The sequence below is a fragment of the Brachyhypopomus gauderio genome, chromosome 20 (assembly GCF_052324685.1).
Source record: "Brachyhypopomus gauderio isolate BG-103 chromosome 20, BGAUD_0.2, whole genome shotgun sequence".
Classification (NCBI taxonomy): Eukaryota; Metazoa; Chordata; class Actinopteri; order Gymnotiformes; family Hypopomidae; genus Brachyhypopomus; species Brachyhypopomus gauderio.
The window spans coordinates 11,655,419-11,669,145 of NC_135230.1; the positions used below are offsets into that span (position 1 = coordinate 11,655,419).

Below are 13,727 nucleotides of genomic sequence, written 5' to 3' on the forward strand. Positions count from 1 at the left end.
TGTTGACACGTGTTTACAATGAGTCTAATGAACGTTTCTTCACCAGTTACTAGCAGTAGTAATTAATTAGTTTGATTCTTTTTTAAGGATGCAACTTATTATTCTCACTCTTGATATACAAATTAATAAATACATTCTACTTAATATATGATATCACAACAAATGAGCATTAACATTAAAGAAGTATAACACTTTATGTGTCCAGTATATTCTTACTTAAAATATTATAGCATAATGTATATCTGGCATAATCCATTTTATATTCTGTGCTAATCAGTATATTTCATAATTAGTTATGTTTACGTCCTATTCCTTTCTGTTTACAGTGTAAAAAGAATGTGCAGTGCAAATTTAGAATCTGTGCAGTTCATCCATGATACAAATGAATGTCTTCTGACCAGATTCATGGACAGCGCAGGAGACATAAGGGCCCTCAGGAGACATGTTTCCACCTTCTGAGAAGCATATGTCACAGGCAGGTCCAGCGGCTGGTGTTAAAGCTCTCACAATGAGCTTGGTTTATATGTAGCCTATGAGTTTTAAGTTTTCTTTGTCCGCTTTGTTTAGGAGTCCATCCTATTTTTGAACCATTACTTTTGATGTACATGAACATTTGATGTACATATACATTTTGTCCAACAAAAAAATTATGACCCACTTCAAGAAACATCTTTCATGTATGCTGATTCAGTCCTGAGAGGTGACTTTGACACCAGTTACATGTTCTGTTCAGACAAACATTTGATGTGTGAAAAACACATGCTGTAGCATCTAAAGGCTAAAGAGGCTAAAATAAATGAATATGAGCATACTCAGAAGCTCTAAAACACACTCGAAAAATAGTATACCTGCTCGTGAATCATTGAACCTGCATAAACAACATTTCCTTGATATGTTGTGCTCATGGTTTTGTCACAACATATGCTGCATTCTAACAAGTCAAGCATGGCATGCAAATGTGTCTTTCATGTTATCCATCATTAGCACAGTTGGCAGGGACTCTTGACTTATTCAGGAACTGTTAACCAGCCCGTTGAGCTGAACATCTGGGACCAGACCTACCAGATGGGAGTAAAAAGCTCTTCACTGGTGTACATGACGGACTTTACATCCCAAATGTGCACACCCTTATATTTAAAACTACATACTTTATCAGACAACCCAGCCTTGGTCTCAGTGCCAGGGCGTTCGACAGTATATTTTTCCATGTTGGGGTGTTTTGCCAGGTTTCATCTGGGCGTGCTCCTTCAGTGACAGAAGAACACCTGATGAGATGCTGCTGTCTTCTGTTCTTCACCCACTGCGAAGTCTTAATGAAGAAAATCCATCTGATTAAGCAGGAGCAGGGGTAGATTTAGTGATCTGGAGGTCCTAGGTGAAAGACAGACGTGGCGCCCCCCCCCCCCCCTCCCATCCACCCGTCCACCCCCACCTCCCACCCTTTAGATTTCCTTCAGCTTCCCTACCCGCTTGTCCAGCTTACCACGTCACCAATACAGACAGCCTACACAGTGGGTCGTGTCTGATATATCAGCACTACGTGTCCCAGCGATGTGATGTTTTTTGAGCTGAAGTCCATTATGGGAACACTGTAGAGAAGAATGTTACGTCCTGTAACTTTAGATTTAGTGTGAAATCTGGTAGTGATGAAGAATTGGTTCTTTAACCCTCGCATTTTAATTCGCTGTGATGTAAATATTGATACGTTTCAACTCACTGAATCGCTGAACTCGCAAAAAACTCATTTGGAAGGAAATGAAAAGCCCTTTGGTATAAAAGAACAGGCTCTTAATGGTGAGATGAGACGACTGAGATGACTCACTAGAAAGAGTCAAAATGTGCATCATGATCGGTCTGGACATTAGCGCAGCATTACGTACCGTCTGCACAGCCTGTGTGGCAACTCTCTCTTCTGAATAACAAAATCTAGTTCATATCAGGAGTGCAGCGACAAATTTTCTGCTTCCCTCCCTGTTTTTCTGTTTCACTGCCCCACTCAGATAATACCTCTCTCTCCATCACCTCTCAGAACATCACTGTAAACACATCATATCCACATTGGAGCTTTTGCTTGTTTGCTGGCTTTCACTTTGCATTCACACAGTGGTGGCATTAGGTAAAAACATGGAACAGACTATTACAACCATGTCTCACCAGTGGTCCAGTGAGCCCAGCAGCAGCTGTTCTAATGCAGGCACTGATCTGGATTAAACTCCAGCAGCCTGTGGTTTATGTTTTCAGTAATTTATAGCTTGTTTTGCGTTAGCTAACAGAATACACATGAACTCTGTGTTTTCTGCCAGTAGAGCTGGTCTATCCTGTGAATGAAACTCAAAGGTTCTTGTTGGTGTCTTAGTTTTACATAGTCTAGAAAATTCAGCAAAGCAAGGTGGCTGTTTCACTCTTTCAGAGCGGTGGTACATCTTGAGAGTGCAGACTGTAAAGTTAAGTACTGAGCGTAGAACAGAGGTATAAAGAGGCAGCGCTGAGAGTATTTACTGAATAATATTTACTAAGTGATTGGAGTTCATAAAACCAATCAGTTCATATTTCACAGGCAAGGCAAGATATGAGGGTGAGGACAGTGCATGAGTACTAGACTCCTGAACCAGGAGCAGAGTAAGTGCATATTGGTGGATATTACATAGGAAGTTGGGGTGTTCTCATTGTTAACCTCATTGTACACAGAAGCAAGTTCAGCTCTTAAAGTAAAAGTGGAGTTTAGGAGGAGTTCCCCACCCACCCGGGGGGTGGCAAACGTAAGATGGACACAAATTAAGTATTATATCTCATCGATTTGGCGCCCCCTCTACATAGTGCTTAACATGCTTTTTTCAGGTCTGTTACATCTGTACATTCTTTTTGTCTATGGAATACAGCAGCCTTTAATACTCTGAACTATTATATTTTTATTCATTTTATATTGGCAATTCCAGCAGTGTCCTAGTATGGTTTACATGTTTCTGGCAGACTTCACTTTATATAAAACTAAATCTTGATAAAATTTGACCATATCATTTACTCTTTAAACATCCTAGTACAATAGTTTTGAAATACAAAGTGAAAGGGACATTTTACTTAAAGCATGAACATCAAAACATTATTCAGTATTCAGAATAGTAAAATAGTTTTAAGGTAGGTTTGTTGTCAAATGTTCAAGGTTACACACAATGCAAAATTTAGACCCAAACTATGGGAGCTAAAATTTTTGCTGTCTAATTCCAAAACCAAGCATTAGGAAAACAAACCATTCCAAAACCAAAATATAGTTTTTGAGGTATAATACTACAGTATATAGACACATCACAGCTAAAGCATGTATTACATGAAAAATATTGTTTGCTGGTACTTATGAAATGAGGTATACAAGCAGAAAAGTAATCCGTTTCGGTTTATATACGCATATATGATTTATTCACCAATTGCCACAATACAGTTCTGCAAGGGGCAGAATTTTGAAAACAGGAAACAGGTGGACAGGTGAGCAGGAAGCTACTATTCCCCTCTGTAAATACACCAGAATATATACAGGTGTGAACAGAGGAGCAAAACCAGACCTTTACCTTGGTAACAAAAATAAAAGCAAATAAATACAAAGAGCGAGAAATAAATTGTCTCCTGTGGGGCTGCGATGAACATATTGCTCACCCGAGAGACCTCGCAGCCCTGTTGAGGCCTGTGTTTCTTGAGCCGCATCACATGCTAATCTTGTAAGTTCAGAAATGTTGGAGATGGCAGGTAAACCAAGCCACACCAGACATCACGTGTGCCTGAAGAAAGACCACCACGCTAGACAAAGGGCCCGAATCTGGCTCCTTTTGATGACTTTTTGATTGATTTCTTGTCTAGCAGCCAAATGAGTTCATATTATGGGGAAATCGTAAAAGCAATTGCAAATTCCTTCAATTTTGAGAGCCTCTGGCGAAACTTGGAGGTCTGACTTTTCTGGTTGCCTATTTTAAAAGGCAGACCACCTAATCTGGCACTACAGACATGCAGTGTGACACACTTGGCATCTTACACTAGCAGACTCTGAGCTTTTGTGTGTGGGCTGCTAGGGACGGTCCTTCACGCCTGCTCGTTGGGAGGTCAGAGGTGAGCTTTAGTTTGACGGCTGCGGGGGCAGGGGGAGGGGCAGAGCTCCCGCCGGCGGCCGCCACGAAGCTGCCGTCATGGGACACGCTGGCGGTTCTCCTCCGTGTGCCACGGGCGCTTCACGTTCTCATTGTTTTGATTTGATCTGGTTGGGGAAAAAAAACTTCAAAACATCAACACGCTCCCCCGACACACATATAAGTGGCAAGCTCAGTCTCGAAACATGACAGACACTACACAGTTTAGGGCTGCAGACAGGGCCATGGGAAGAAGCTCAAGCCCAGGGTACACAAGTGATTCATATGCAGGGTAGTGAATTGGTACCTTGTAGCCAGTCGACTCCCTCTTGCAATCCTTCCCCCTGGACAGCATTACTCGCGCTGAAAAGCACATTCACGTGTTTTAGTTGGAGTTCGGGCGGGTCACAAATACCAGTTCAACAGGCACACAAGCACACTTGAGCGTCTGCAGTCACTTTAGCCTTCCTTACTATGGAAGGTTTGACGCCAACCAAAGTGAGCGCAGGACTGCATACATTAGACCCAAAAACTGCTAGGGTTCGAGCACAGCTTTAAAGGGCCAATCCCGAGCCTTGTCCTACCAGATGTGCCACGGCTTGTCCTTGATGTTGTCCAGGCAGAGCAGCTGAGACACCTTCACCGAGGACAGCGAGTCCCTCAGGTCCATCTTATTAGCAAAGAACAGGATGGGAATCCTCCTGTGCTTGACATCTAAGTATGTAGAGGAAGAGCGTGGTCAGAGCGGGGGCGGGGCAGAGCGGGGCGGGGGCGGGGCAGAGCGGGGTGGGGGCGGGGCAGAGCAGGGTGGGGGCGGGGGCTCCAGGTTGGTTGCACAGAGCCATGCCTTCACTGCTTTGGCCTCAGACTGAATAAGTCTACAAGGTTATGAGACATGCGGGCCATAAAGGCAAATCACTCGCTAGATGAAATTTATTTCAGATTGTGCTGGACGCCGCCGTCAGCTCTACCGTTTGCTTTACGAGATAAGCAATTGGTGGAGGTGACAACAGAGTCTAGCACAGTGTGGAAATAAATCAGACCCCCAAGCGAACAGTGCTTAGGCTTTATGGTCCATTTACATTTCTGGAGCCATCCAACTGCACGGAAGAAAAGCAAAAACATTTCTCCCCGTTTACCAGGGTGGTTAAGGAGCGTGTCCAGTTCCTCTTTGGCCACCACCATTCTCAGCTTGTCACTGCTGTCAATTACAAATATGATGGCCTGTCCCTCCCTGGACAAACAGAAACAAGAGTTTTAAACAGAAACAACAAGAGTTTTAAACACATTCTCAACGCACGAGATCTTCTCGCACAGTCCATCCTCAGTCGAGTGGTCCTGTGAACCGGTCTGCTGACCCTGGACCTCCCAGCTGACCTAGCTTGTTAACTGCTAGAGAACTAGAGTGAAGAAAGGGAGGACAATAGAGTGTCCACTGGAGTAGAACCACAAAATAAAATAAAAAGGAAAAGATTTAGAGTTTTACTTACTTGTAATAGTGCTCCCATAGGTTTCTGTATCTGCCCTGGCCCGACATGTCAAAGACTGTGAATGACAGACTGTAATGAAAAGGATCTGGTCATTATGGTTGTCTTAACCATAACCATATGACATGTTCACATTGCCGAGCACATCGCAGTCCATGCAAGTCATTAGCGCTCACCTTGAGGTCCTGAACTTCTCTATGCTGAAGCCAATGGTTGGGACAATGTCCTGGGTTTGGGCCTTGAAGAAGATCATCAATGTGGACCATTTCATTGAGGTCAAAAGGTGCATTATAGTTATTTAAACCACAAGAATTATAATGTGCCATAAATAAGCCTGTGAGGTATAGAACTAACATGTACATTTCATGCTAAAATTATAGTAATTTAATAACTTGGTACTTCATATGAAAAACGTGTATACAAATAAAAAAGACATGTATCAAATATAAAGTTGACCATACATATGCAATATCATCGTGCTGTTTTCAGACTGACTGCATGTGCAGTAGTATTTCAGTAAATTGTATCTGTGGTACTCATCCAACCTGTTGAATCTGTGTACACTGTAAAACGTGTTCATTTTATTTACATTCTTAGTGGAAAATTGTCAGGATAGATTATTTAATTTGTATTATGTGTATATATGTGCATGTATATGCACATTACTATTCTGATCGGTAAGCCATAACTCAACATTTTAGTGCATCTAAGGACGCATATGTTGTACTCGGGGGAGGATGAGGATGAGGATGAGGATGAGGATGAGGATGAGGGGGGGGGGGGGGGTGTCACACATACATTGGACGGCTTCAGTTGATTAATGATGGTTGTTTTCCCGCTGTTGTCCAGACCCAAGCACAGCACGTTTACTTCCTTCTTTTTTAAGCCCAGCCATCCTGCTAGCTTGTCGAACAGACCCATTTGCCTTTGACTGTGATCGATGCTGGTGTCCGCAGCTCACCGCTGGTTCGTTAGCGGTACCCGCCCTGTGGAAGACCTGGCCCGGATATCGGTCTAATCCCACAAGGGCTGGATGAAGATTACACCGTTAGCTCGGTTAGTTCGGTGGCTAACTAACTGACTACCGCTAGCTATGTAAACTGTAGGTAACAGGAATCCGGTTAATAACGCATCGGTTGAATTAACTAGTCAACACAGCGTATAGTGCCTCCTAAACAAAAACTACTATTTATTATAATTTAAGACTTTCTAGCGATACAATCACGTTAGCTAGGCTAGTTCTGGACAAACATGATAGCCAGGTAGCTACAACAGAACATAACGTTACCTTTTTATATAGGCTTGGTGCAGTATAGATGTAGTTAACGTCGTGTCATGTCAGGACCACAGCGATGTTACGACGGATTATTACACGCGACAACGTTTCGTACGGGCGATAGCGCTGAAACTGCGAGACTATTTACGTTGTTGCTTAGAAACCAGCGGGGGCTGCAGGACTTTATTTCCGAGTTGTTCAACAGCGCCCTCCCGTGGACATACTCAGAATAGCGCCCGTCCCCGCCAAATGACCGCATGTAAAGCAGCCTGAATTACATTTTTAGGCTAAATTATGCTTTCTTGATCGTGAAATGAATCCGCAAAAATATTTGATGTACATAGATTCATCTCCAGTTTAATCTCCTTTTGCTGTATTGCACCCCCCAAATCACAAAAAGACACAAGGCATCCATTATCTTTTATTTTTTACAAACATCCAGCCTAACCCACCTTTACCTCTTTATAATCCATTATAAATTATAAAAAATAATATACAATTAGATTACTATTCACTATACATTATAGTGTGGACCGACCTGATAAAGCAGTCTCCCTTCATTGGCTGGAGTTGTGGCTGTTTTCTGCTGTCACTGGTGTGCATCGGTTGTCTAGACAACAGTGTTCTGTGTCCTGAACATGTGGTCAAGTACTAAGAGGCATAAACTGAAGTTCTGACGAGTGCATCTTCTGCATGTGCCATGGTACTCAGTATGTGTGTGTGTGTGTGTACAAACTAAGCAATACAGAGCATCATATTCAATTATTGTTAGGTAAGCACACTAACCTGCAGATTTTGCATGTGCATGTGTGTGTGTGTGTGTGTGTGTGTGAGAGAGAGAGAGAGAGAGAGAGAGAGAGAGAGAGAGAGAGAGGAAGGGGTTTTCTTTGCTACACACCAGCCTACACTCGACAAGTGCATTCTGTTTAACACCCAGTCATGATCTTGTCTGTGTCCAGTGGCCCACAATATTTTAGAGACTCCTATAAACCTAGTGCATCACAACAGAACATATCGAGGTCGAGGAGGACGGGTCCAGCGCGTACAGGTCTGGAGCTCGACTGTGGATGTGTCAGGTCTCACGCAGAAGCAGAAGACCATGGCTTTCAGTGTTGCGCGGGGCACGCGGCCCGGCGCGGAACAACACGGCCCGGCACGGACAACACGGCAGACTGCCTGAGGATCTTTATGGTTTTGTGTGGATTTTTTTTTTTTTTTTACAGAGTAAGATACAGTTCTCTACTCCCGGTCTTGGCTCTTTTCTCAAATGTTCTGAAAAGACTGCACATATTGCTGAGGAAAAGGAACGAAATAAAAACGAAGAACGGAAAAAAAAGAAGTCACATACACATACATATAAATACCAGCTTAAATATCAGGTGTGGTAAATAAGGTGTAATAGCCATATAAATCCATTGACATTCAACAGCTCCACAGTCTCAGAGGCTCCAAGAAGTAGCATGATGAATAAACAATAAATATCTCTTTAAGACACATACTCGTTACATTAAAATAGCAAATATACTATTAAAGGTTCTTAGACTGTGAATCCAGCCAGTCACAGAACTTGTAGGATGATTAACAGATGACATCACTATAGCGACAGTGTCATGCTTCCATTGTCCACTGCAGCTACCCTGATTGGCTGTCCGTTGCTCACCCAGAAGACAAATGACCTATGACATCTAAGAGTGTCCTTTCATCCTGGCTCTTTCTCGTTGAATTGCTTATTCATTTGGAAGTCTTCAATGGCCAGCTGAAAGGTCTCGAGAACAAACCACAGCTTTGCAGTTCTTCAAGACAGACCAGCTCTGCCTGTGAGTATGTGTGTTATTGTGTGTGTGTGTGTGTGTGAGTGTGAGTGTGAGTGTGTGTGTGTGTGTGTGTGTGTGTGTGTGTGAGTGGGGGAGTGTTCACTGGTCCGTCTCATACATGGAAGCCACTCTGTTGGACGTGGAGGAGCTGCAGTCGTAGTGTCTGTATGCTGCTCACTATCCTCCTCTGGTGGCCAATGAGAGACACGCCGATCCCCCTGACATCACTGACGAAGGCACAGAGAACATACCACATTCAAATACGCTTGAAAACTCCATACCACAAGACACGAAACTTGCGCACTGACATTGTTATAATCACATTCTCCCCGAGTCATGGCATTTTTCATTTTTCTCAAGGTAAAACTAAAAATAATGTATTACAGGAAACGCTACAGAACGTTAAAAGCTCCCATAAATGTTTGTTTACTCGGAGTGTCAAAGACGGCGATTAGGCTGCGGTGAGAACAAACGACACTGTCACAGGCCCACTCACTTTGCATTTCGCATTACAGAGACAGATCACAGCGACACAGTTGCACAGGCATTCGTCTATAAACCCAGGGGCTGTCGTGCCGCTGTGGCATCGAGCTTAGAGCAGCACTTTGGCCGACGCTCATGATAAACGTGCTTTAGAGCCACACCTGCCTCGGCCCTTATATTTGGTGGTCCCTGTTTGTTTTTTTGCTTCTGTTGTGTGAAACTGAACGGCCTCAAGCTCAAGCTAAACGCCCGGTGGTCTTGGTTCAGCAGGTGGAGGTGGTAGGTGGGGCAGCACCATGGCCCACTTACTCAATGCTCATGCTGGAGATGGAGTCCAGGGTGGTGTAGCCCGCCGCCAGGAAGTTGTTCTTGTACTGACTCATCTTAATGGAGTCCAGCCAGTCGCCGATGGAGATGAAGAGGGGGTATTCGGGCATGTCATCCGGGGACTCGGGTAAGCTGCAGGGGCATAAGGCAGACGTGGACCCTGGTTTAAGAAGATGGCAAAGGTCATCCTGGGTATCCTCTCAACATCAAAAGCCAGGTTAGAGCTAACACGCAGAAATCCGGTTCTACCCATTTAATAGTATGTGCGATCTTTAACCAGAACATCTCCGTGCACCAGATATGCCTCCCCTGTTCACTGAGGTCATGACAAGACACAAGTCATCTGGGTGTGTCCCGTTAGCAGGCAACCAGGGCGTCTCGCGCTGTAGCCCGTTTGCGCTGAACGCACCCCGGCTCTCCTCGTGCCCCCGGAGGGCAGGGCCTCTGCCCCAGGAGCTGAGCTACAACCCCACCCGCCTCCACAATTCTCCACCCAGACCCCATTCGCACGGGATCAGTGCTACTGCAAGCCTGCGTAACGGTTACTGACTTATTACCCATAATTCTGAGCTGTTAGTTCTGTATGACATTGTTAATCTTCGTCATTTGTAGTGATATCCTATGTAAATGTTACAAAAAAAAAAACAAAGCTACTAAATGACTGACATTCTAATCCAATGTTAATTTAACCGTAATTACTGAAAAATGTTACTGCTGAATGACATTGATTGGCTCCAAATCATGCAAATGCGGTCCAGAATAACGTGGACGTCGTGCTGCAGTCAGAGCCTCCTGCAGTCGGGCTCATTTTCTAAAGTCGATTATAGCGAGGCAGTGGCATCGTGCGAAAGGCACGTTGATGGCAGTAATGGCTGCTGCTGTCAGTAATAATTAGAGAGGGCTCCATTCATTTTCCTCTGGTGTGAACAGGAAGGCTAAACCCAAGATGTGTAGTTAGTGGAAGCACTTTCCCTGAGTTGTTAGGGTTCGATCTAGCCCGATTCAACTCGGTTCAGTTCAATTTCAGTTCTGTATGACTTTTACAACGGACAAACAGGGGGGGTTGTAGTCCCCAAAATCTGGCTTAAATCCCTTTGAAGGGCCAGAGCGTCAGGAAGTCCCGTGGTGTGGTGGGCGGAGCAGGTGTGGTGGGCGGGGCTCTACCTCTGCACGTCCTCCACCAGTGTGAGCAGGCTGCTGGGGTTGCGGATGAGCTTGTCGAGGAAGTCGACCACGTCGTGGAAGCGCGGGCGACGTGCCCGCTCCTTCTGCCAGCAGTGCAGCATGAGCTGATGCAGGGCCACAGGGCAGCCCATGGGCGCCGGCAGCCTGTAGCCCTCCTCGATGGACAGGATCACCTGCAGGGGGCGCCAGCGCACACACAGCTCAGCTTAAATCAGCAGAGCTATTTTTTATTTTTTTCATAGCAATTTCACGTGTGTTAGTGTGGGAAATGGTAAATGAATATGTGGAAATCCAATGGCTGGTCCTCAGATAATATCTGTTATTTAAACATCAGTAATATACTGTATGTCCTACTCAGCACATTATGCTACCGAATAAACCTGAATTAAAATGTTATGAATTAGCATTATACAAATACTCCAGTGCTTATCAGTCTAATTAGTTTGTATTGAATGGGATGCACCAGCAAAGTGTCTAATGATACGCACATTATTCTACAGTGAGTTACCCGAGACTAAAAGGACAATTCCCTTTACTAAGGCTGAGAACAGAAGCCCTGTTAAACTCCCGTCAACTCCAAACACTCCTGATGAAAACCTGAATGCTGCTGGTGCAGTGAGTCACGTGACCACGTGCTGTTGTAGAAGACACTCATGACACCCTCAGTCAAAGATTGGTGACCGACGCAGGACAAAGCTGTGTAAAAATAGCTGTTTTGTTTTGTATTCACACCATATTGCTACACGTTTTTAACGTTTTTTAAAATAATAAGTATGCTTAGAGTTAACGGCTTTTCCATTCTTTTACGTCCAGGGCAATGTTATTAGTGTCCATGGTAACAGACCATACACTACAGACACAGGAGATGGAGATCAGGTTGGAAACACTGTGAATTGCTTTATGACTGAAAATCGTGTGATACTACATTAGTGGAACTAGATACTGCACACTCATGCGTTTGATGGACAATTCCTTAGCTGTCTTCATCTAGGTTAAGAAAGGGGAAAAAAGAAGTGCTAAGAAGCAAGATAATGGTAAAAAAAAAACAGGAGGGGTGGAGCTTACATCCTGATTGGACATCTCCCAGTAAGGCCTCTCTCCGTACGACATCACTTCCCACATGACGATGCCATAGCTCCAGACATCACTGGCCGAGGAGAACTTCCTGTACTGAATGGCCTCCGGGGCGGTCCAGCGAATGGGGATCTTTCCACCCTGTAAAAGTGGTCCCAATCAATCTGTCAATCAATCTGTCTGTCTGTCTGCAGTTGTTCTGTTCCACGCCCCCGTTCCATTATCACCATGACACCCTCTTACGATTCAGCTCATACGTCTGAAGATCACTATAAAAGCACCTCAAATGATTACCAGTCCATCATATCAGAGGTGCCGGTCCCATTTAAACGCAAGTCATTGCATTACTGAGAATCTAATACAAGTGAACCTTTCAAGCTGACAACAGAATTTGTCATATAGAACATTATGAGAGGATGTTGTATATTTGTCTTCCAGACTAATCCACGCGTAGTACTTCAATTACACAGTCAGTCTAGAGCACCGGCTGTGGTCGCCCTCTTCCACTCCAGAGGATCCAGTCCGATATAAACAACAAAGATGAAGATTTAAAAGTCCTTATTCAAGTGACATTTGTTCAGTCTGGTCCAGCCTTTTAGAAGTGTGACTCTTACCTTCGTGACATTTCTCTGATGTATATTGAAATTTGGCAGCAGTACGTTTGTGTGTGTGTGTGTGTGTGTGTGTGTGTGTGTGTGTGTGTGTGTGTGTGCACATGTGTATGCCTGTCTCACCGTGGTGGTGTAGGCTGCCTCGGGGTCGTCCTCCAGCACCCTGGACAGGCCAAAATCCGACACCTTACACACCAGGTTGTCATCCACCAGAATGTTCCGGGCTGCCAGGTCCCGGTGGACGTAGCCAATGTCGGACAGGTACATCATACCAGAGGCGATGCCGCGCAGCATACCGACCAGCTGTATGACGGTGAAGTGCCCATCATGCTTCTGTGGTTAGAGGGAGAGAGACAGTAAGAGAGAGACAGGCAGACAGACAGACAGACAGGTAGAAAGAGAGTGAGAGAGAGATACAAGAGAATAACAGCAGGGAAAGCAGAAGGGAGGAAGAGGGAGAAGAGAGATGGGAAAGAGAGAGAGCACGACAGAGAGAGAGAAATTGATGGGTGGAAGAGACAGAACGGCAGAGGGGGAGGGAGGAAGAGACAGGGACAAGGAGGACTCTACATTCAGAGGGACAGGGACAAGGAGGACTCTACATTCAGAGGGACAGGGACAAGGAGGACTACATTCAGAGGGACAGGGACAAGGAGGACTCTACATTCAGAGGGACAGAGACAAGGAGGACTCTACATTCAGAGGGACAGGGACAAGGAGGACTCTACATTCAGAGGGACAGAGACAAGGAGGACTCTACATTCAGAGGGACAGGAACAAGGAGGACTCTACATTCAGAGGGACAGAGACAAGGAGGGCTCTACATTCAGAGGGACAGAGACAAGGAGGACTCTACATTCAGAGGGACAGGGACAAGGAGGACTCTACATTCAGAGAGACAGGGACAAGGAGGACTCTACATTCAGAGGGACAGAGACAAGGAGGACTCTACATTCAGAGGGACAGGGACAAGGAGGACTCTACATTCAGAGAGACAGAGACAAGGAGGACTCTACATTCAGAGGGACAGAGACAAGGAGGACTCTACATTCAGAGGAACAGAGACAAGGAGGACTCTACATTCAGAGGGACAGAGACAAGGAGGACTCTACATTCAGAGGGACAGGGACAAGGAGGACTCTACATTCAGAGGGACAGAGACAAGGAGGACTCTACATTCAGAGGGACAGGGACAAGGAGGACTCTACATTCAGAGGGACAGAGACAAGGAGGACTCTACATTCAGAGGGACAGAGACAAGGAGGACTCTACATTCAGAGGGACAGGGACAAGGAGGACTCTACATTCAGAGGGACAGAGACAAGGAGGACTCTACATTCAGAGGGACAGAGACAAGG

At 45.0% G+C, this 13,727-nt stretch overlaps 2 protein-coding genes across 4 annotated transcripts in view; both read right to left on the minus strand.

The window, feature by feature from the left end:
- Positions 1–3,385: 3,385 nt before the first annotated feature.
- Positions 3,386–7,093, minus strand: arl6 (ARF like GTPase 6). Of its 3 annotated transcripts, none has more exons than XM_076983096.1 (8): positions 6,888–7,093; positions 6,398–6,585; positions 5,776–5,837; positions 5,603–5,671; positions 5,252–5,346; positions 4,697–4,826; positions 4,420–4,475; positions 3,386–4,240 (listed from the first exon to the last, which is right to left on the minus strand). In XM_076983096.1, exons 2-8 carry the CDS (start codon positions 6,518–6,520, stop codon positions 4,215–4,217), a joined length of 561 nt encoding a protein of 186 aa, XP_076839211.1. In that variant the 5' UTR covers positions 6,521–6,585; positions 6,888–7,093; the 3' UTR covers positions 3,386–4,214. The 3 variants fall into 3 exon arrangements, with proteins under 3 accessions (XP_076839211.1, XP_076839210.1, XP_076839209.1); XM_076983095.1 differs by having other exon boundaries at positions 6,398–6,596; XM_076983094.1 differs by having other exon boundaries at positions 6,398–6,628; positions 6,888–7,092.
- A 967-nt stretch (positions 7,094–8,060) lies between these two features.
- Positions 8,061–13,727, minus strand: part of epha6 (eph receptor A6) — a 94,088-nt gene continuing 88,421 nt past the window's right edge. Inside the window, exons 13-17 of the mRNA XM_076983093.1 lie at positions 12,493–12,702; positions 11,750–11,899; positions 10,664–10,857; positions 9,482–9,631; positions 8,061–8,916 (exon numbers count right to left, since the gene is read on the minus strand). Coding sequence (XP_076839208.1) covers positions 8,802–8,916; positions 9,482–9,631; positions 10,664–10,857; positions 11,750–11,899; positions 12,493–12,702 — 819 coding nt within the window. The 3' untranslated portion in view covers positions 8,061–8,801. The remainder of the gene's footprint in view (positions 8,917–9,481; positions 9,632–10,663; positions 10,858–11,749; positions 11,900–12,492; positions 12,703–13,727) is intronic.

What these genes read in the sequence shown, in the direction of transcription:
- arl6 (XM_076983096.1), bottom strand. Translation starts at nt 6,520, where the DNA reads ATGGGTCTGTTCGACAAGCTAGCAGGATGGCTGGGCTTAAAAAAGAAG. An exon ending in ATCAACTGAAGCCGTCCAAT is followed by an intron (nt 5,838 to 6,397) that starts GTATGTGTGACA and finishes ATCTTCTTCAAG; the next exon opens with GCCCAAACCCAGGACATTGT. An exon ending in CACGCTCCTTAACCACCCTG is followed by an intron (nt 4,827 to 5,251) that starts GTAAACGGGGAG and finishes CTACATACTTAG; the next exon opens with ATGTCAAGCACAGGAGGATT.